This window comes from Danio rerio, chromosome 2 (assembly GCF_052040795.2).
Source record: "Danio rerio strain M-AB ecotype USA chromosome 2, GRCz13ab, whole genome shotgun sequence".
Taxonomy (NCBI): domain Eukaryota; kingdom Metazoa; phylum Chordata; class Actinopteri; order Cypriniformes; family Danionidae; genus Danio; species Danio rerio.
This window is the reverse complement of record NC_141022.1, coordinates 59,913,819-59,932,346: the sequence shown is the minus strand read 5'-3', so window position 1 is coordinate 59,932,346 and position 18,528 is coordinate 59,913,819. Positions and strand designations below refer to the sequence as shown.

General features: G+C 35.0%; 3 protein-coding genes across 5 annotated transcripts in view; all 3 read left to right on the top strand.

The window, feature by feature from the left end:
• Nucleotides 1–4,661, top strand: part of cers4b (ceramide synthase 4b) — a 50,490-nt gene extending 45,829 nt beyond the window's left edge. For all 3 annotated transcript variants that reach the window (XM_087241740.1, XM_087241741.1, XM_087241742.1), the window contains one exon: nucleotides 432–4,661. In XM_087241740.1, the coding sequence (XP_087097866.1) occupies nucleotides 432–638 (207 nt within the window). In that variant the 3' untranslated portion in view covers nucleotides 639–4,661. The remainder of the gene's footprint in view (nucleotides 1–431) is intronic.
• pip5k1cb (phosphatidylinositol-4-phosphate 5-kinase, type I, gamma b) overlaps nucleotides 1–18,528 on the top strand; it is a 754,787-nt gene that overhangs the window by 303,896 nt on the left and 432,363 nt on the right. The window lies entirely within an intron of this gene.
• Nucleotides 8,189–16,707, top strand: uba52 (ubiquitin A-52 residue ribosomal protein fusion product 1). The gene is made up of 5 exons (NM_001037113.3): nucleotides 8,189–8,235; nucleotides 11,856–11,965; nucleotides 12,052–12,138; nucleotides 12,845–12,947; nucleotides 16,544–16,707. Exons 2-5 carry the CDS (start codon nucleotides 11,863–11,865, stop codon nucleotides 16,635–16,637), a joined length of 387 nt encoding a protein of 128 aa, NP_001032190.1. The 5' UTR covers nucleotides 8,189–8,235; nucleotides 11,856–11,862; the 3' UTR covers nucleotides 16,638–16,707.

The following is an 18,528-nucleotide window of genomic DNA, read 5'->3' as shown; positions in this document are numbered from 1 at the left end:
TGTTAAACAGCATTTGGGAAATATTTAATAAAGAAACAAAAATTCAAAGGGGGGCTAATAATTCTGACTTCAACTGTATATAATGAAAGCTGTTTTCTAGGCTGATATGTCTATAGGAACTATACTCTCATTCCAGTGTAATAATCAAGGAATGTTGCTGCCGTACACAAGATTCAAGCTTTAAATAGGAAAATTATTAAAACTCTTTGGTCATTTTTGAGCGAGATGCTAATGGACTAATCCGATTCAATGATCTATGCTATGCTAAGCTAAGCTAAAAGTGCTCCTGCTAGTCCCAGAGATCGGCTGTATGTACAGTACAATTCGTTAAGCTCAACAGTTTAACTCTACACTGTAAAACTATCTGTGAATGAACAGTTTCTGCATTTTTGGATTCACAAATGTTTATTTGCGGCTCTTCTCTCCATCAGCTGGACAAAGACGAGCGCAGTGATGTGGAAACTGAGCCAGAAGAGGAAGAAGAAGAGGAAAAAGAGGAAGAAGAGGAAGAGCAGAGGAGCTGGAGGAAGAGGAAGGTGGTGCTGGACTCCCGCCGGGCCATGCTGAGCTCCAGCTGCGTTCTCAATAACCTCACCCAGCAGAAAGCAGACGCTCAAAGACGACCCAAAGCCAGATAGCACACACAGATAACCCAACATCATCAACATCATCGTTCAGTCTAACATCAGTTTCCAGATCCAAGCACTACTAAAAATAAATAATCTCAACTGAAACATGAAGAGAGGGCGGGACACATATAGCTCCTCCCCTTTTTAAAAAGCAGCCAACAGCATTTAGTTTTTAATCACAGCTCTGCCAGTGAGAGTGGTCAAATGAAAAGCCAGTGAGAAGAAGGGGGTGGGGCATGTCAGATACTAGAGAGCATTTGATTGGTCAATATATTTAATAAGAAACAAAGGGTGATCGTTTAAAAATCTTTGAACAGCTAAATTCAAAACAGATAGACGGACACCCATATCTGTTGTACGCCTCCTGTCTCTTGGCATACTGTAAACAAACAAACAAACAAACAAAACATCGACCACATTGTGGCCTTTGAGAGAATGTACTTTTTAAAAATACCTGGGTATTGAAACATGTGGAATTAAATACATAAATCATAATACTGTAGTGTAAACATAACACAGTTTTAACAAATTTTATGTCATTTGAAAGCTTAAAATGTGTAGTTTCCATATCTGCTAACAGATATTTGATTGATAATACTGGGAAACAGTTATTAATTTGTTTGTCTCATCTGAGTCGTTAAAAAAACATTACTTCGCTACAGCAATCCACATGTAAACATGTTTAAGAGGCTAAATTCAAATCAAATTCCACCAAACTGCTCGTACTACAATATACTACAATGATGTCTGCTTTACAAGTTATATCAAAAGTATTAAAAAATATGATTCAAATTCCTCAAAACATACACAGAAATAGTGGACGCCCTTATATGGTCATCAGTGTTAACAGGATGCCATCTGGTGGTCATGTGTGGTACTGCACACAAACAAAACTTTACTAAAACCTCATTTTTTGTGATATCAACTCCAAAATTGGAAGATAATTTGCTCAGATACTTAGCTTAGTAGTCACATTTGGGCTAATACAGATTAATTAAAATACATAATTTATATCTATTTGCTTAAGCAGGACTGTAGCTCAGTGGTTACCACAGTCGCTTCACAGCAAGAATGTCATAAATCATAATATTGTAGTGTAAACATAAAGCAATCATTCACAAGCTTAAAGTGTCTAGTTTCCATATCTGCTGACAGATTTTTGATAGATATTACTTTGCAACAGTCATTTATTAATATTTGTCAAACATTACTTTGCTACAGCAATCCACATGTAAACATGTTTAAGAGGCTAAATTCAAAGGAAATTACTCCAAACAGCTCGTACTACTTATAATTTGATGTCTTCTTCACAAAAATTGTCAAACATATTAAAAATATGGTTCATATTCCTCAAAAAAACATGCAGAGAAATAGTGGAAGCCCTTATATGGTCATCAGTGTTAATAGGATGTCATCTGGTGGTCATGTGTGGTACTGCACACAAACATAACTTAAAATTCCACTTAAAAATTAGACTATAATTTCCTCAGGTACTTAGCTGTGATGTTCTGTCATATTTGGGCTAAAACAGATTAATTAAAATACGTATTTTGTGTATTTATTTAGGCAGCACGGTGGCTCAGTGGTTACCACTGTCGCCTCAGAGCAAGAAGGTTATAAATCATAATATTGTAGTGTAAACATAAAGCAATCATGACAAACTATATGTCATTTGCAAGCTTAAAGTGTCTAGTTTCCATATCTGCTGACTGATGTTTAATAGATAATACTGGGAAACAGTTATGTATTTATTTGGCTCATCAGAGTTGTCAAACATTACAGCAATCCACATGAAAACTGGCTAAATTCAAATCAAATTCCACCAAACAGCTCGTACTGCTTTATAATTTTGTCTTCTCTACAAGAATTGTTAAAAGTATTCAAAAATATGGTTCATATTCCTCAAAAAAACATGCACAGAAATAGTGGACGCCCTTATATGGTCATCAGTGTTAACAGGATGTCGTCTGGTGGTCATGTGTGGTACTGCACACAAACAAAACTACTAAAACCTCATTTTTTTGTGATATCAACTTCAAAATTGGAAAATAATTTGCTCAGATAGTTAGCTGTGATGTTCTGTCATATTTGGGCTTAAATAGATTAATTAAAAAACATATTTTAAGTATTTATTTAGGCAGCATGGTTGCTCAGTGGCACAATTGCCTCAGAGCAAAAAGGTTATAAATCACAATGTTATAATGTAAACATAAAGCTATCATGACAAACAATATGTCATTTGCAAGCTTAGATATTAATATTGATAGATATTGCTTTGCAATGGTTATTTATAATTTGGCTCCTCATAAAAACATTGCTTTGCTACAGCAATCCACATGTAAACATGTTTAAGAGGCTAAATTCAAATCAAATTCCACCGAATTACCTGTACTACTTTAGAATTTTATGCCTACTTTACGAATATTGTCAAAAGTATTAAAAACACTATTCATATTCCTTAAAACACACACCAAATACGGGATCGTCCCTTATATGGTCATCAATGTGAACTGGGTGACATCTAGTGGTCAAGTGTGGTGCTGCACACAAACAAAATCCTAATTAAATTATAAATTCTTATTAAACAAAAGCTTATTTATGAGATTTTGACTTCAGATTTGGAATATAACTCAGCTCAGATATTTAACTTTGATTTTTTCCTTCATAATTGAGCTAAACAGGTTAATTAAAATACATATTTTCTTTAATTATTTAAATATACTTTATTATTTTCATAAACAACAGCACAAAACTTTAGTTATATTTAACTTTTTGAATGTTAACTTCAATCTGACATGTCTTCTTTAAAGTGAGACCAAGCTTAAAATCTATGAATTGTATGCATATAATTTAAGTCATGTTTATGCTTATGTTCATAACATGGACGTGACAGTTGAGGGGTTAATGTATGACAGAACTAAAAACAGTGGTTATAAATAGACATTAGGTGATTTTCCTAACTGAAATGAGTTAAGGATTGGATCTGGAAACTCTGTTTTATACATCAGCTGAATAAACTAAGCCAGGTTCATTATTGATATGTACCCCTACATACAATTCTGGAGAGTGCGAAATACATCCCAGGAGATACGTTTCTAGCAGAGGCTGCTGTGTACGCTTTTTCAGATCTCAGATTTCTCTCGCCAGTGCCATCCATGCCTGCTGTTCTCTCGTAAATCCACCAGAGGCCACTGATGACTGACCGAGTGACCCACCCTACCCCCTTCCCTTAAACCCAACCGATAGTGTTTTCAATAGGAATTCAAAAAAAAAAAAAAACTCGCGGCAGCCTGATTTTTACCATGTTTTCAGATTTTACTACATTCTCACCCTCTATTTTACTTGTTTACATTGTTGTAAACTCAAGTCTATCAATGTAAATGGTGAGCTACTGGGCAAACCGGTAACAGTGGAAAGGACGTGCACATGGAGGCAAGTGGTCAACTTGTAGCATGAAAAGAAACAGATGATGGCAGTGGTGTCATACCACTCCCTAGCGTTCATTTTAAGGGCGAAATGCAGCCATATGTAGCTCTGGATACATAATTGGCGCCCTCCAGAAATGTACACGGTGGTACGTATTCACAATGAGCCTGTGTTGGAAGAAACGGATTGATCATGATTGTAAACACACCGAGCTGAAAACAAAAAAAACCTGTGCTGGATCTCATTCACAGCCATCCAGTATTTACAAAAGCAATGTTTCTGAGCGTCATTTAGCTGCACACTTCACAAATCACTACTAAAATAGTAGAAGTGGTTGAGAATAACATGTATATGCTGATATAATCCATAACAGAAGCTGCATCACTCTACTAAACAGGCCATGAATGACTTTTAACTGAAAATACACTGTATTTATTGTGCACTTGTGTGCTGGAGATGCTTCTGAGAGAGGTCTGGATGAGATGAATGGTTTATTTTTGTTTTGTTTTTTGTAAATAGAGCTGTAGGTTTTATTTTGAACATGTGTTTTAATATGTTTAATGTAGAATGTACTGTACTGTATGAAATATATCGGACAACACCTTGTTTTGTGGGTTTCATCTCATTTGTCAACACTTTAAACACACACATACAATAAAAAATAGATCATTTTCATCACTTGAATTAATTTTAAAAGTTTGCAGAAAAAAAAGTTTATTAAAGAAAAGATAAAAACTGTTGAATTAAAAATAAAAAAATTAAAAAGTACAAACAGTGAACAAACATCTACTCTCACCGGCCGCTTTATTAGGTACACCTTACTAGTACCGGGTTGGACCCCTTTTGCCTTCAGAACTGCCTTAATCCTTTGTGGCAAAGATTCAACAAGGTACTGGAAATATTCCTCAGAGATTTTGCTCCAGATTGACATAATAGCATCACGCAGTTGCTGCAGATTTGTCGGCTGCACATCCATAATGCGAATCTCCCGTTCCACCACATCCCAGAGGTGCTCTATTGGATTGTGCTCTGGTGACTGTGGAGGCCATTTGAGTACAGTGAACTCATTGTCATGTTCAAGAAACCAGTCTGAGATGATTCACGCTTTATGACATGGTGCGGTATCCTGCTGGAAGTAGCCATCAAAAGATGGAGACACTGTGCTCATAAAGGGATGGACATGGTCAGCAACAATACTCAGGTAGGCTGTGGTGTTAACATGATGCTCAATTGGTACCAATGAGCCCAAAGTGTGCAAATAAATTATCCCCCACACCATTACACCACCAGCCTGAACCGTTGACTTAAGGCAGGATGGATCCTGCATTAACAAACAGTTGGACAGGTGTACCTAATAAAGTGGCCAGTGAGTGGATTCAGGTATATGCAGTACACACATGTGAATATGTAATTTTAATTTGGAGTTGAAGTACTGCTTTTTCATTTATTATTATTTTTTGTATTTTTAATACATATTTGTAGTTTTTATGTTTTTTTTTTTTCATTTAGTTTTATTTCCGCTTTAAGTTTAACTTCATGAAAATGAGAGGTATTTTTTTAGGCAAGTTTATTTATAAAGCACATTTCATACACAGTGGCAAGTCAAAGTGCTTTACATAAACAGGAATAAAAGCCAAGTATCAATAAAATAGAAACAAATAATATTAAAAACAGATGAAAACAGCATAAAGTCAGTTTTTGCATGTTCCAAAACACCGGTGTATCATATTTTCTCATTTTACTTTGGGACTTCCCCATTCTAGTGATCACCCCCCAGCCCCACTCCCAGCCCCTCTGTGGACTTTTTCGGTACCTGTTTATCGGACGTCTCCAACAGATTTGATTTTTCACCTAAAGTCAAAAAGTTAAGCTTTACAGCTATAATTATGTGCCCCCCCATTTTAACTTTCTTCTGGAAGTAAATCGCACGGTCCCTGACTTCTACCCCTTCCCTGGAGTAGATCGCTTTAGCTAGCCAAATATAATAAAAGGTTTTGATCTCAGCCAGGCGCCAGGAACTTTAACTCCCTGCATCAGTTATCTGTGGCGAGTCTATAGCCCCTTTCACACAGTGATAACGGTAAATATCCGTAAAATTTCCGGAACTACTTTACCAGTAAATTCAAAAAAGCGCTGTTCACACAGGCGAGGACGTTACGGAATTTTTCCGGAAAAGAGCATTCACACATCCATCGCAAAATGCCGGTGAATTCTGACATCATTAACCAGAAATGACCTCTAAACGGCTGCGCTTGTGTTTGTAAACATTTGACTACATTATAAACTCTTCGGATGGATCAGTATTGAGTACAACTCTAATGAAAACATAGGGAAACACTTTCGCATGTCGAGATGTTCATGATATGCGTGTGTGCTGGCGCTATGGGCGCTCACGGGCACACGCAAAGCTTGAAGGTAAACAAACAACGGATTATCATAAACATTTTATCGATAATTATTTACACAGCATTAAGGAACATAGAAACATTATCTGACGAACATCTAGCAGCTAAAGGTGTCTGGAAAAAATATTCAAAGGCTTTTATTCTCATAAACCGCGCGCACGTGAATGCATCTGACTGTTCTGATTGGCTAAAGCAGACGTCTCGCGTCAGCACGTTCTAGACGTGCACGCGCTTATTACGGGAATCTTCCTTCTGCATTCACACAGCGCAGCATTCCGGCAAATTGCCGGTAATGTTACAACTTCTCTTTCCGGAAAATAGCCAGAACGAATTTACTGGTATTTTCAAAAAGGGCCTGTTCACACATACAACCTTTCCGGAAAATTGCCGGTAATTTTCCGGAAAGGTCTGTATGTGTGAAAGGGGCTTTTGTCTCGGATGTCGCTTAATTATGCTGCTTATCCACAGAGACAGATCTACCAGTATGGTGATGGCCCAAGTTAAATCTTTTAACTGCCCAATCATATACCGTTTTTCCATATTCCAAAACACCGGTGTATCATATTTTCTAACTTTACTCTGGGACTTCCCTATTCTGGTGATCTGGTGATACCCCCTCCCAGGAGTAGATCGCTTTTAGCCAAACAAAATAAAAAGTCTTGCTCTCAGCCAGATGCCAGCATCCCCCCATCCCCTCCCCCAATGAAACATTTCTCAGTTTAAAGCAAAAAACAAATAAAATTAAAATAAAGATCTTACACATTTTTAAAAAGTCATGAAAAATATGCTAAAATTATTATTATTTAAATAATTAATATTTTTATTTATTATTATTATTATTATTATATATTCCCTTCGACTTATTTATCAGGGGTCGCCACAGTGGAATAAAGGGCCAACTTATCCAGCGTATGTTTTACGCAGCGAATGCCCTTCCACCTGCAACCCAGTATTGGGAAACACCCATACATTCTCATTCCCTCACATACACATTCATACACTTTGGCCAATTTAGTTCATCCAATTCCCCTTTAACGCATTTCTTTGGACTGTGGGGGAAACTGAAGCACCCGGAGAAATCCCACGCCAACACAGGGAGAACATCCAAACTCCACACAGAATTGCCAACTGACCCAGCCAGGGCTAAAACCAATGACTTCTTGCTGTAAGGCCACCACTGAGCCACAGAGTCGCCTATTATACTAAATTCATTCATTTTCTTGCTGGCTTAGTCCCTTTATTAATCCGGGGTCGCCACAGCGGAATGAACCGCCAACTTATCCAGCACATTTTTAGGCAGCGGATGCCCTTCCAGCCGCATCTTACTCTGGGAAAATGATCCTACATATTATAGAATTTATAAATCTTTTTCATAACGAATGCTCCAGAATATTGTAGTATTAACTTTAGTGAACTGATTAAGTGTAATAAATGTAGTATACTTTAGATTTACCACAGTTCATTGTATAATATATCTTATAGCATTGGGTCGTTTGTTTATATTTCTATAGTTGTTATGTTACCAAAGCAACCATATAATTACCACAACTGATTAATTAAAGTGTTTTACTACAATATTTGTATTTACTTTAAATTACAAGTGTTTTGTCCACATAAATATGTTATAATGCTTCGCAGGCTGCAGGCAACACACTGCAGTTCATCTCCAGTCCTGGTAACGGCGCTCGAGTTTCTAAAACGCTCAAATACACTCAATCTTCCCGCAAGAACCACGAGTCGGTCTTTTTCCGCCCGGACCAGCAGCTACTGCGAGGGTGAGGATTTACTGTCCGAATTATTGTGTCGTTTCACCGTATTTTCCTTTCATTATTCACTTCTGTATTTTCACCAACATCTACATGATATGTTTATGTCGGCGAATGTCTCGTGTAAAGCGTGTTGTGTGTCAGATTAAGCTGTTTTAAACGCGGTTTTGCGGCGGAAAGTGTGGAGCGGAGTGTCATGGCGGCTTCTGCCATGTGTGTGAGAGAGACAAACTTGCTGAAAAACAGGAGAAATATACACTACACTTCCAATAAAACACACTATTTTTATAATTAATGAAAATATTGATACATTAACGATGAGTTTGTTGTGCTAGCTTGATTAAAAATAGGTTTCAAAGTCGCAAAGACCTCTCGAAGTGTTTGAATTACTTAAAAAACGAATATGAATGTCTTTTAAATCAAAAACCGAAGTGTTTGTGTGTCTACATTTTTATCGTTAATGATGGATAAATTACGTGTTATATGAACAGTGATTGTAGTATTAGTTTAATATTGCTGAGTTTGTGTTATTTAATATTTATACAGTCTAAAACAAGAATAAAACTACAGAAATATGTGTTTCTGTCATTAATGATGGATAAATTACTTGTTATATGCACAAAGATGAAAGTAGTTTAATATTACAGAATTATTTGTATTTCTAATTTGTGCAGTCTAAAACGAAAACAAAACCACAGAAATGCTGTTTAGGTGTGGTATTATTGTCATTAATAATGGATATATTACGTGTTGTATGCACAATAATGCTACTAGTAAATATTTCAGATTTATTTGTATCTGTAATTTATAAAGTCTAAAACAAAACTACAGAAATACTGTACAAGTGTGGTATTTCTATCATTGATGATGGATGAATTTCGTGTTATATGCACAATAATACTATTATTAGTGGTTTAATGTTGCTTGCTTTGTGTTTAAAATTTATACTGACTAAAAACCAACAAAATTACAGAAATACTTTTAAGTGTGGTATTTCTGCCAATAAAGATGGATGGATTACATGTTATATGCGCAGTGGTGGTACTAGTAGTTAATTATATTTAGTTTAATATTTATGATTCAATTGTTATTTAGAATTCATACAGACGAAAACAAACTGTTGAAACGCTGTATGTGGTGTTTTTGTCATTAATGATTGATAAATTATGTGGTGTTTAGAAATTATGCTAACTAAAAACATCAACAAATGAACAAAAATACTGTATAAGTGTGGTATTTGTGTCAATGATGGATAAATCGTTATATGCTCGATATTGCTGTTAGCATAATATTGCTTAATTTGTGTTATTTAGAATTTGTACTTAAAAACAACAACACAACTACAGAAATACTTTGTGTGTAATTTCTGTCATTACTGATTTATAAATTACCTGTTGTATGCACAACAATGCAACTAGTAGTGTAATATTTCTAAATTTGTGTCAGTTAGAATTTATACTGACTAAAAACAACAACAAAACTACAGAAATGCCGTTTAAGTGTGGTATTTCTGCTATTAAAGATGGATGGATTACGTGTTATATGCGCAGTGGTGGTACTAGTAGTTTAATATTTATGATTCAATTGTTATTTAGAGTTCATACCGACTAAAACGAACAAAAACTGCAGAAACGCTGTATGTGGTATTTTTTTTGTCATTAATGATTGATGTAGTTTAAAAGGCTTAACTGGTGGTGTTTAGAATGTAAGCTGACTAAAAACTACAACAAACAAAAATACTGTATAAGTGTGGTATTTGTGTCGATGGATAAATCGTTATATGCTCAATGCTGTTAGCTTAATATTGCTTAATTTGTTATTTAAAATTTATACTGACTAAAAACAACAACAAAACTACATAAAAGCTTTTTAAGAGTGGTATTTCTGTCATTAATGATTGATAAATGGCCTGTTGTATGCACAACAATGCAACTAGTAGTTTAATATTACTAAACGTGTTAGTTAGAATTTATACTGACTAAAAACAACAATAAACTACAGAAATACCATTTTAAGTGTGATATTTCTGTCATTAGTGATGATTAATGATGGATAAACATTGTTATGCTTAATGCTGTTAGCTTTATATCACTTAATTTGTGTTACAAGAATTTATACCGACTAAAAACAACAACAAAAGGACACAAATATCTTAAAAATATGATATTTCTGTCATAAATGATGGATAAATTATGCACAAAAATGTTACTAGTTAATACAGAATTGGTGTTATTTTAAACTCATACTGACTAAAAACAACTAAACTGTAAATGTCAAATAATAATCATTAATGGGTGCTTTATTAGATCTACAATTGCATCGTTACTGATGCATAAATTGTGTTATATGCACAGTGATACTACTAGTAGCTTAATATTACTGAATTTGGGTTATTTAGAATTTATACTGACCAAGAACAACAACAACAAAAGAATAGAAATACTGTATTAGTGTGGCATTTCTTATTTTATGTTTACTATCTAATATTCTTGACATGTGCTGTTTAAAAACATGTTTAAAGGCTGTAAATTAGACCTTGGTAGATTACAAAATTCTTGGCTGATGTTCATTTCTCAGTTAAATGCTTATAACTGATTCAAATCCAAAGTTATGATCATTTTATTAAGTGAAGATAATAAACAAAAAAGTGGGGATTTACACAATTGGTTTGTGTTGGGGCAACAGTGAAGGAATTAAGGTAACCTGTTGGTTTTTACAGATTTTAGTGGATTGAAGCAAAACAATGAAGTTGTCCCCATATAGATGTCAATAATTGTGTTTCAGCTCATTTTAAGTAGTTTGAACAAACGACAAACATACTTTAAGCTAATATTGGAGCTGTATTTTTCTATCAGCTGGAGCAAATACGTCTAATAGGCTATTTCTTACTTTGGATTTTAATGCATTAATGTTTACCAATTAGACTTTATTATATTCATTAATTCTTATATTATAATTTCTATTGTGCTTTGTAATTTTTTGCCATTTAGATAGATTAAAACGTTTTTTACTCTGTGTATACAATAATGCAACACACTACACTTTTATTATATCAGATAAAATTAGTGCAACTGTATATTAGGGCTGCATGATATTGGAAAAAACTGACAGTGCCATGTTTTGTTGTTCTGCGATATGAACATAATTTTACCAAATGACTCAAGCTTTGTAAAGAATTAATTTTCTATAATTTAGGATGATTTTGTATGAAAGAAAATCTACATAAATCAAACAGATAACGTTTTCTGGAAAGTCGAACAGTATTCAAGTACAGAAACGAATCGCATGCACATAAATAACACTTCCATGTAAAAAAAAATACATTGACTATTTAATATTGCTAATGTTATAGATTTTTATACACAAATGGATTAAATGCACTTAAAATCACATAGTCAGGCCTTTAATAAAAGCAAATAAAAAAACTTTATATTGTTTAACCTTATAATGTGATGCAAACTCAAATTACCGTATTGGTTAATATACTGAAACTGAACGAACATTGCAGATCCTGCGATTTGAGCCCTAACGTATATTGTGATAAAAGCTTCAGCAATTAATCGTGACAAGAAAAATCTGAACCGAACAAGTGCAAGATATTAATTGAGTGTTTTTTTTTTCTTTGACAGTGGCAAAATGCAGATCTTCGTGAAAACGTTGACCGGTAAAACCATCACCCTCGAGGTGGAGCCCAGCGACACCATCGAGAATGTCAAGGCTAAGATCCAGGACAAAGAAGGTGCGTTTGTGGACCTGAACTGATGTTGCAGTGAACATGTAGGCTGGGTTAGGTGCCAGATAACTCATGTCTGTCTTTTTCCTCAGGAATCCCGCCCGATCAGCAGCGTCTGATCTTCGCTGGTAAACAGTTGGAGGATGGACGCACACTGTCAGACTACAACATCCAGAAAGGTGAGCAAATATTAGACTTTCTTTAAAAACACAATCACCTTTATTTAGTATTTAAATAATTCATGTTAATTAAACAAAATTGAGTTTTACACAATTTACTTTATTCTTATTTATTTTATCAAAGAACAATAAAACATGCTGGTCACACTTTACAATAAGGTTGTTTTAGTTAATGTTAGTTAATACATTTACTAACATGAACAATATATTCATTGCAGTATTCATGTTAATGAAAATAAAGTCATTCAATGTTAGTTGATGTTAACTCAGTGCATTAATGTTAACAAGCATGCATTAGGATGTTAATAATGCATTAGTGAATGTTGAACTGTGATTAATAAATGCTCATTATTGGCCGTAAATACCTTAAACTTATTGTAAAGTGTGACCAACATACTTTTGCAATGTAATTTTTAATGTTATCAGACAATGATTTTTATCTAGAGAGACTTTAAAGGAAACATTAATAAATCTGAATACTTCTAAAATTCAAGAATTTTTCTATCAAAAGTAAACCTGAAGCTGTTAGATTTTTATTTTACACCACTAGAAAGCATGTTGCTGAAGAGCAAGCTGTCTTTATGTGAGTTTGAGGTCATTTATGTGTATTTGCATTTATTTAGTCTCTTGCCGTTCTGCTTGATGTGTTTGACATTGGCGTCCTGTTCACTGTGGTTTGATGTGATCTGTTTTTCCCCCCCGCCAGAGTCCACTCTTCACCTGGTGCTGCGTCTGAGAGGAGGAATCATCGAGCCTTCTCTCCGTCAGTTAGCTCAGAAATACAACTGTGAGAAGATGATCTGCCGCAAGTGAGTTCACTTCATCACATGATATACATTAAAAATCCTTAAAGAGCAGGTCCTGTGGTATTTTATAATGTCTTAATATCATTAGAATCTCCTAGAACAGGTTTGAACGCATCAAACATCAGAAAACATTCAGAATGATTAGTATCAGCTTACGTGGTGACGTATAAAATACTGTTTCTGCGTGTACACACAACAGTCTCTGAACTTGCTGCATCACATATCAATATTTTATATACCGCGACGGTGATTTTTCTTAAGTATACAATGCTTTTTAAATGCTTATTATTATCATTTGTTGAGTCTCCCCATACCGTTTGATAGAGCACTTCAATCCAGCTTCTCACGGCGTCACACTGAAGCGGCTAAGAATCATTTTGTGATTAATTTCAATACAGTTTGCTTGAATCAATGTAAGCCCCTCCCCCTTCTACGAGCCACATCTGCTCTTATTGGTCAGCTGGTCATAGTCCCTTTTAGTTGGTCTACTTCGCCTGGAAAAGACCATTTCAGAGGGGCGGGGATTATGCAAATGTGTTACTGTTATTTCTGTTTTGGAATGCTGCATATCAATAGCAGGTAAAAGATTCAGAATCATCCTTAACGAGTCATATTTCTGAGTTGACTCTTTTTATTGAGCGACGATATCATTAGGCTTTGCAGACTCTTTACAAGGACGGCTAAATTACAAACTGCAAATGACACTTTTGGAAAAACCCACATGGTCTGCTCTTTGAGGACTAAAAAATATATATAGTGGTCCCTCATTAATCGCAGGAGTTCAGAATATCCCGCAACAGGTGAAATCTGCAAAGTAGTCGTCATTATTTCAGATGTTTTAAGGCTGAGACCCCTCTACACACCATACACTTTTCTCAGACAGGCATTAACACAGGGCATCTGCAGGGTTTTAAAAAGTCGTAAAACGTCTTAAATGTCAAAAGGTAATTTTTAGGCCTTAAAGTCCTAAATCTACTGAAATGTTGTGTTGTAGGTTTTAAATCTTTTTTTAACAGAGTCTGTTCTTCGTACCTTGCTTAAATGATCTAAGATGATTTGGCAGATCCTGGATCTTTTAATCTCGATAACTGATCTCTCTCTAATTTGGTTCTTCAAACGAGTTCGCGAATCAGATTAGAATGTCTGGATAAACTGATCTGAGATCGCTGCGTGTGTTGTGAAGGACAGATCTATCGATCCTCGAAATCATGATCAGCAATGCAACGATTGGCTGACGGCAGCGTAATGACATCATCTGATTAATATTCAATTATCCATGTCAGCAAAATTACATCAAATTAGCAGTAAACGGCTTGTTAAATATGACACGCAATAACCTTCCACATTTGTTGTGAGCTGCAGGCTTTACACTTTCATGTGTCAAGAGTTTATATCATGTATTTCAATGCATATCAATGTATTTAGTTCTACATTAAGAAAATATTTTCATTATTATAGTAGCTGTTTTTTAATCGGTGTAAAGAATAACTGGTTGTTTACAAAAGCATTTTGATATTGGTAAAGGCGTCTGCAACTTTTGTGAAGCATCAAATCACCGGCATATTAACTATCATAACATGTTTATGACTGCTGAAATGTATTATTGCTTTAAAAAAGTCACATATTGTGCATTTCTATTATCATACACAATTTGTACTAAAGTGTTTAAAAAGTTCATATCAATAAGTTTTCTCTTTGCACCACCAGGTGGCAGTCTTTGTACTTTCATTTCGAGGGTGCAGATTGCATACATTTTATTAATATGTAAAACTTTATTTATTTTATTAATAACTATAACTTTTATTTATATATATATATATATATATATATATATATATATATGTATATATATATATATATATATATATGTATATATATATATATAAATAAAAGTTATAGTTATTAATAAAATATATATCATATATATATATATATATAGAGTTAAAAATAGTTACTATTTCCCAAGTGTGTATAACTACTACTGTAAGAAAATATCAGAATTCAGAACACACTTTCTGTATTATCTTTGCTTGAACTGAGCCGATCTAATCCTGTTTATATGAAATGAACCTGCTTCCGATCAGGTTTGACCTAGCAGAACTGTTGCTATGACAACAACTCTCTGATCAGCTTTGAAGAACGAAACGATCCTGGATCCAAATCCAGCTAACTGAGTAATCCACATAAGTAGAACAGACCCCTGGTCTTAATTTTTCTTGGTTCATGTAAAGCTACCCAATCTGGTCAATCCATTAACACCCATACAATCACCAACAATCCCAATCTCAGTTAAACTTTTGATTTAAAAATAACATTTAATTACTTTCCTTACAGTAACATTTGCTTAAATTCTTAATTTATTTACTGCGGCGGATACTGACCTGACCTTTATTTTCATTATTAAATTATCATTATTATTGTATTTTTAAGTTATAATCACTTAAGTTTTATAATAACAATATTTTGATAGGTCAAGTAAAATTCTTTTCCATCTAGGATATTCGAAAAAAATCCTTCTCATTTAGCCCTGTATACGTCTAAAATTTCATTCATAATGGTCTTAAACATGTCTTAAATTTAACTTGGTGAAACCTGCAGAAACCCTGTAACATTTTACACTTCTCTCTCGGTTAAACACTCTCAAAGTTCAATGTCCAGTATTATAGAATGACACTAAAAATCAAAACCTGTTGTCAAGTGCAAACATCCATCTTTGTCCACAAAAGTTTCATAAAGCTTTTTAGCTTTTGTGTGAATGATGTTGGCTTCCAGCGTAATGTTCTTTATCCTGTAGTCGCTGATCCACAAAACTAAAGTAGACTCCATCCTTAAGAGGGTCGCACACCAGATGCGCCATGCACATGACAGTTGGTAATAACACACACCAGACGCTTGCATTCACGTTATTTCAAATGAATTTATAAGGTGGCGCTCTGTTGCATGCCAGAAATATGAGCAGTGTCCTGAGTCATAGCTGGGTACCATAGACAGCTGCTGACTTGCGGCACTGCTGTGCATACCCTGATATAAACCTGTTTACAATTTTAAAATGACCCCCCTTTACGATGGTCTTGCTGTGAACTGTTACAACTATTTTTCTTCCTTGTTGGAACTCGCACTACTTGTGATTGAAGATTTATGTTAATCTGGCAAGCTGAATGTATTCTGTACTGTACAGGAAACACAGGAAATTGATTGATAGTGGACTACAGCCAATCAGAACGCAATGCGCTGTTAAAAAAAGTATATCAAAACCGTTATAGCCAGAAACCACTGTGTAAATAAATAATATATAGTTTGTTTTTTTTGTTTTCTACCACTACTTTTCTAGAGAAAATATATTTTTATTTTTTTGTACTGCATTTGGGTCAGCAGAGATGTTAAATCTTTTTCAGTAAGGAAACACTTTTTCCCTTACAAAATGCACATTTTTATAAAAGAAAGAAAAAAATATATATATATATAATATATATATATATATATATGTAATGCAATAATTTTCCATTTTGATTGAATCCAGTTGATTACTTTGTACTCGTATTTTTTTTCATCACAAAAAGCAATCTACCCCACTGACTCTAGCGTGTGTGTGTGTTCAGGTGTTATGCTCGTCTGCATCCTCGTGCCGTCAACTGCCGCAAGAAGAAGTGCGGACACACCAACAACCTGCGGCCCAAGAAGAAGCTGAAGTAGACGCTCGGCCGACTCTGCATCTGCAACACTTTACTGTTGTTCTAATAAAATCTGGATCAAACCATCTGAACCACTTTCACTCTTCATTCTAAAGCAGGGGTGTCAAACTCAATTCCTGGAGGGCCGAAGCCCTGCTCCAACACACTTACCTGTAGGTTTCAAACAAGCCCGAAGGACTCAATTAGTTTGATCAGGTGTGTTTAATTAGGGTTGGAACTAAACTGCAGAGCTGCGGCCCTTTTGGAACTGAGTTTAACACCGGTGTTCTACAGCGTTTCTTTAAATCAGATGTTGAAATCTCAAGCTACTCTTGCATTTTATAACAACGAAGTATTCAACTGAAGTTCTTCATATTTGGCACATACAAAACGTCTCAGAGGGGTGGTGATTATGCAAATGTATTACTTAAGTCTTATTTTACACAGATCAGTAGCAGGTAAAAGATTCAACTTTTTTTGAGAGAGAGAGAGACTTTATCTTTATGCTTTGCAGATTCTTTACATCAGGGGTGTCACTCAGTTCCTGGAGAGCCGCAGTCCTGCAGAGTTTAAGTCCAGCCCTGCTTCAACCCCTATTTCAGACATGGAATAGACCAGGGGTGGCCAACCCTGTTCCTGAAGAGCCACCTTCCAGCAGATTTCAGTTGCAACCCATATCAAACACACCTGCCTGTAATTATCACGTGGTGTTTTGGTCCTAATTAATTGGTCCAGGTGTGTTTAATATGGGTTGCAACTCAAATCTGCAGGAAGGTGGCTCTCCAGGAACAGGGTTGGCCACTACTGGAATAGACTAATTAAATTAGCTGACCAATTAGAGCAGAGTTGGCTTAAGGGGGAGGGGCTTACATTGATTAAATGAACCATATTGAAATCATCACAAAATGATACTAATATTAAACATTCTGAATGTTTTCTGATCTTGCTACAGCTAAAATTGCTACAAAAACGTGCAACACCTGAGAATATTTTATACCTGCTATTGTAGAACCACAGCTGTAGAATATATCAGTCACACTTTACAATAAGATTGTATTAGTTAATGTATTTACTAACATGAACTAGGTTTCAACAACACTTGTAAAGCATTTAATGATCAAGACTCAACATTCACTAATGCATTATTACAATCCAGATTCATGCTTCTCATTAATGCACATCATGTTAACATTAACCACTTTATTTTCATCAACTGATGTTAATAAACTAATAAATGCATGTTAATAATTACATTACAATAAGGTTGTACTAGTTAAAGTTACCAATATATCAAACACAAGTCAATAATAATCATTTGTGACCAAATAATAGTCTACAGCAGGAGTGTCAAACTCAATTCCTGGAGGCCTGCAGTCCTGCCGAGTTTAGATCCATCCAGCCCTGCTCCAACACCTATCTGTAGGTCAGGGGTGTCAAACTCAATTCGTGGAGGGCCGAAGCCCTGCACAGTTTAGTTCCAACCCTGCTCCAACACACTTACCTGAAGGTTTCAAACAAGCCTGAAGGACTCAATTAGTTTGATCAGGTGTGTTTAATTAGGGTTGGAACTAAACTGCAGAGCTGCGGCCCTTTTGGAACTGAGTTTGACACCTGTGCTGTAGGTATAAAACAAACCTAAAGCACTTAAGTTTGATCAGGCGTGTTTAATTAGAGCTGGAACTAAACTGCCTAGAGTTGCGGCCCACCTTTTACAAAGACATAACAAACCAAATGTTTTTCCCAATTCATTTCTAAAATTCATTACAAAGTGTTCTCATAAATTGCATTTCAAGTTTTAAATGGTTAATTAAAAGCTTTAGCATTTTTAAAGTGCTGTACTGATGAAATATTGAGTATTTAAGGTTAAAATTGGTCCAAAACAGAGTTCTACGGTATTCATTAATAAAACTCAA

Excerpts from the sequence above, each read along its gene's own strand:
- uba52 (NM_001037113.3), top strand. The coding sequence starts at position 11,863 with ATGCAGATCTTCGTGAAAACGTTGACCGGTAAAACCATCACCCTCGAG. Across the intron at positions 11,966-12,051 it reads TAAGATCCAGGACAAAGAAG|GAATCCCGCCCGATCAGCAG; the intron begins GTGCGTTTGTGG and ends CTTTTTCCTCAG. Across the intron at positions 12,139-12,844 it reads AGACTACAACATCCAGAAAG|AGTCCACTCTTCACCTGGTG; the intron begins GTGAGCAAATAT and ends CCCCCCCGCCAG.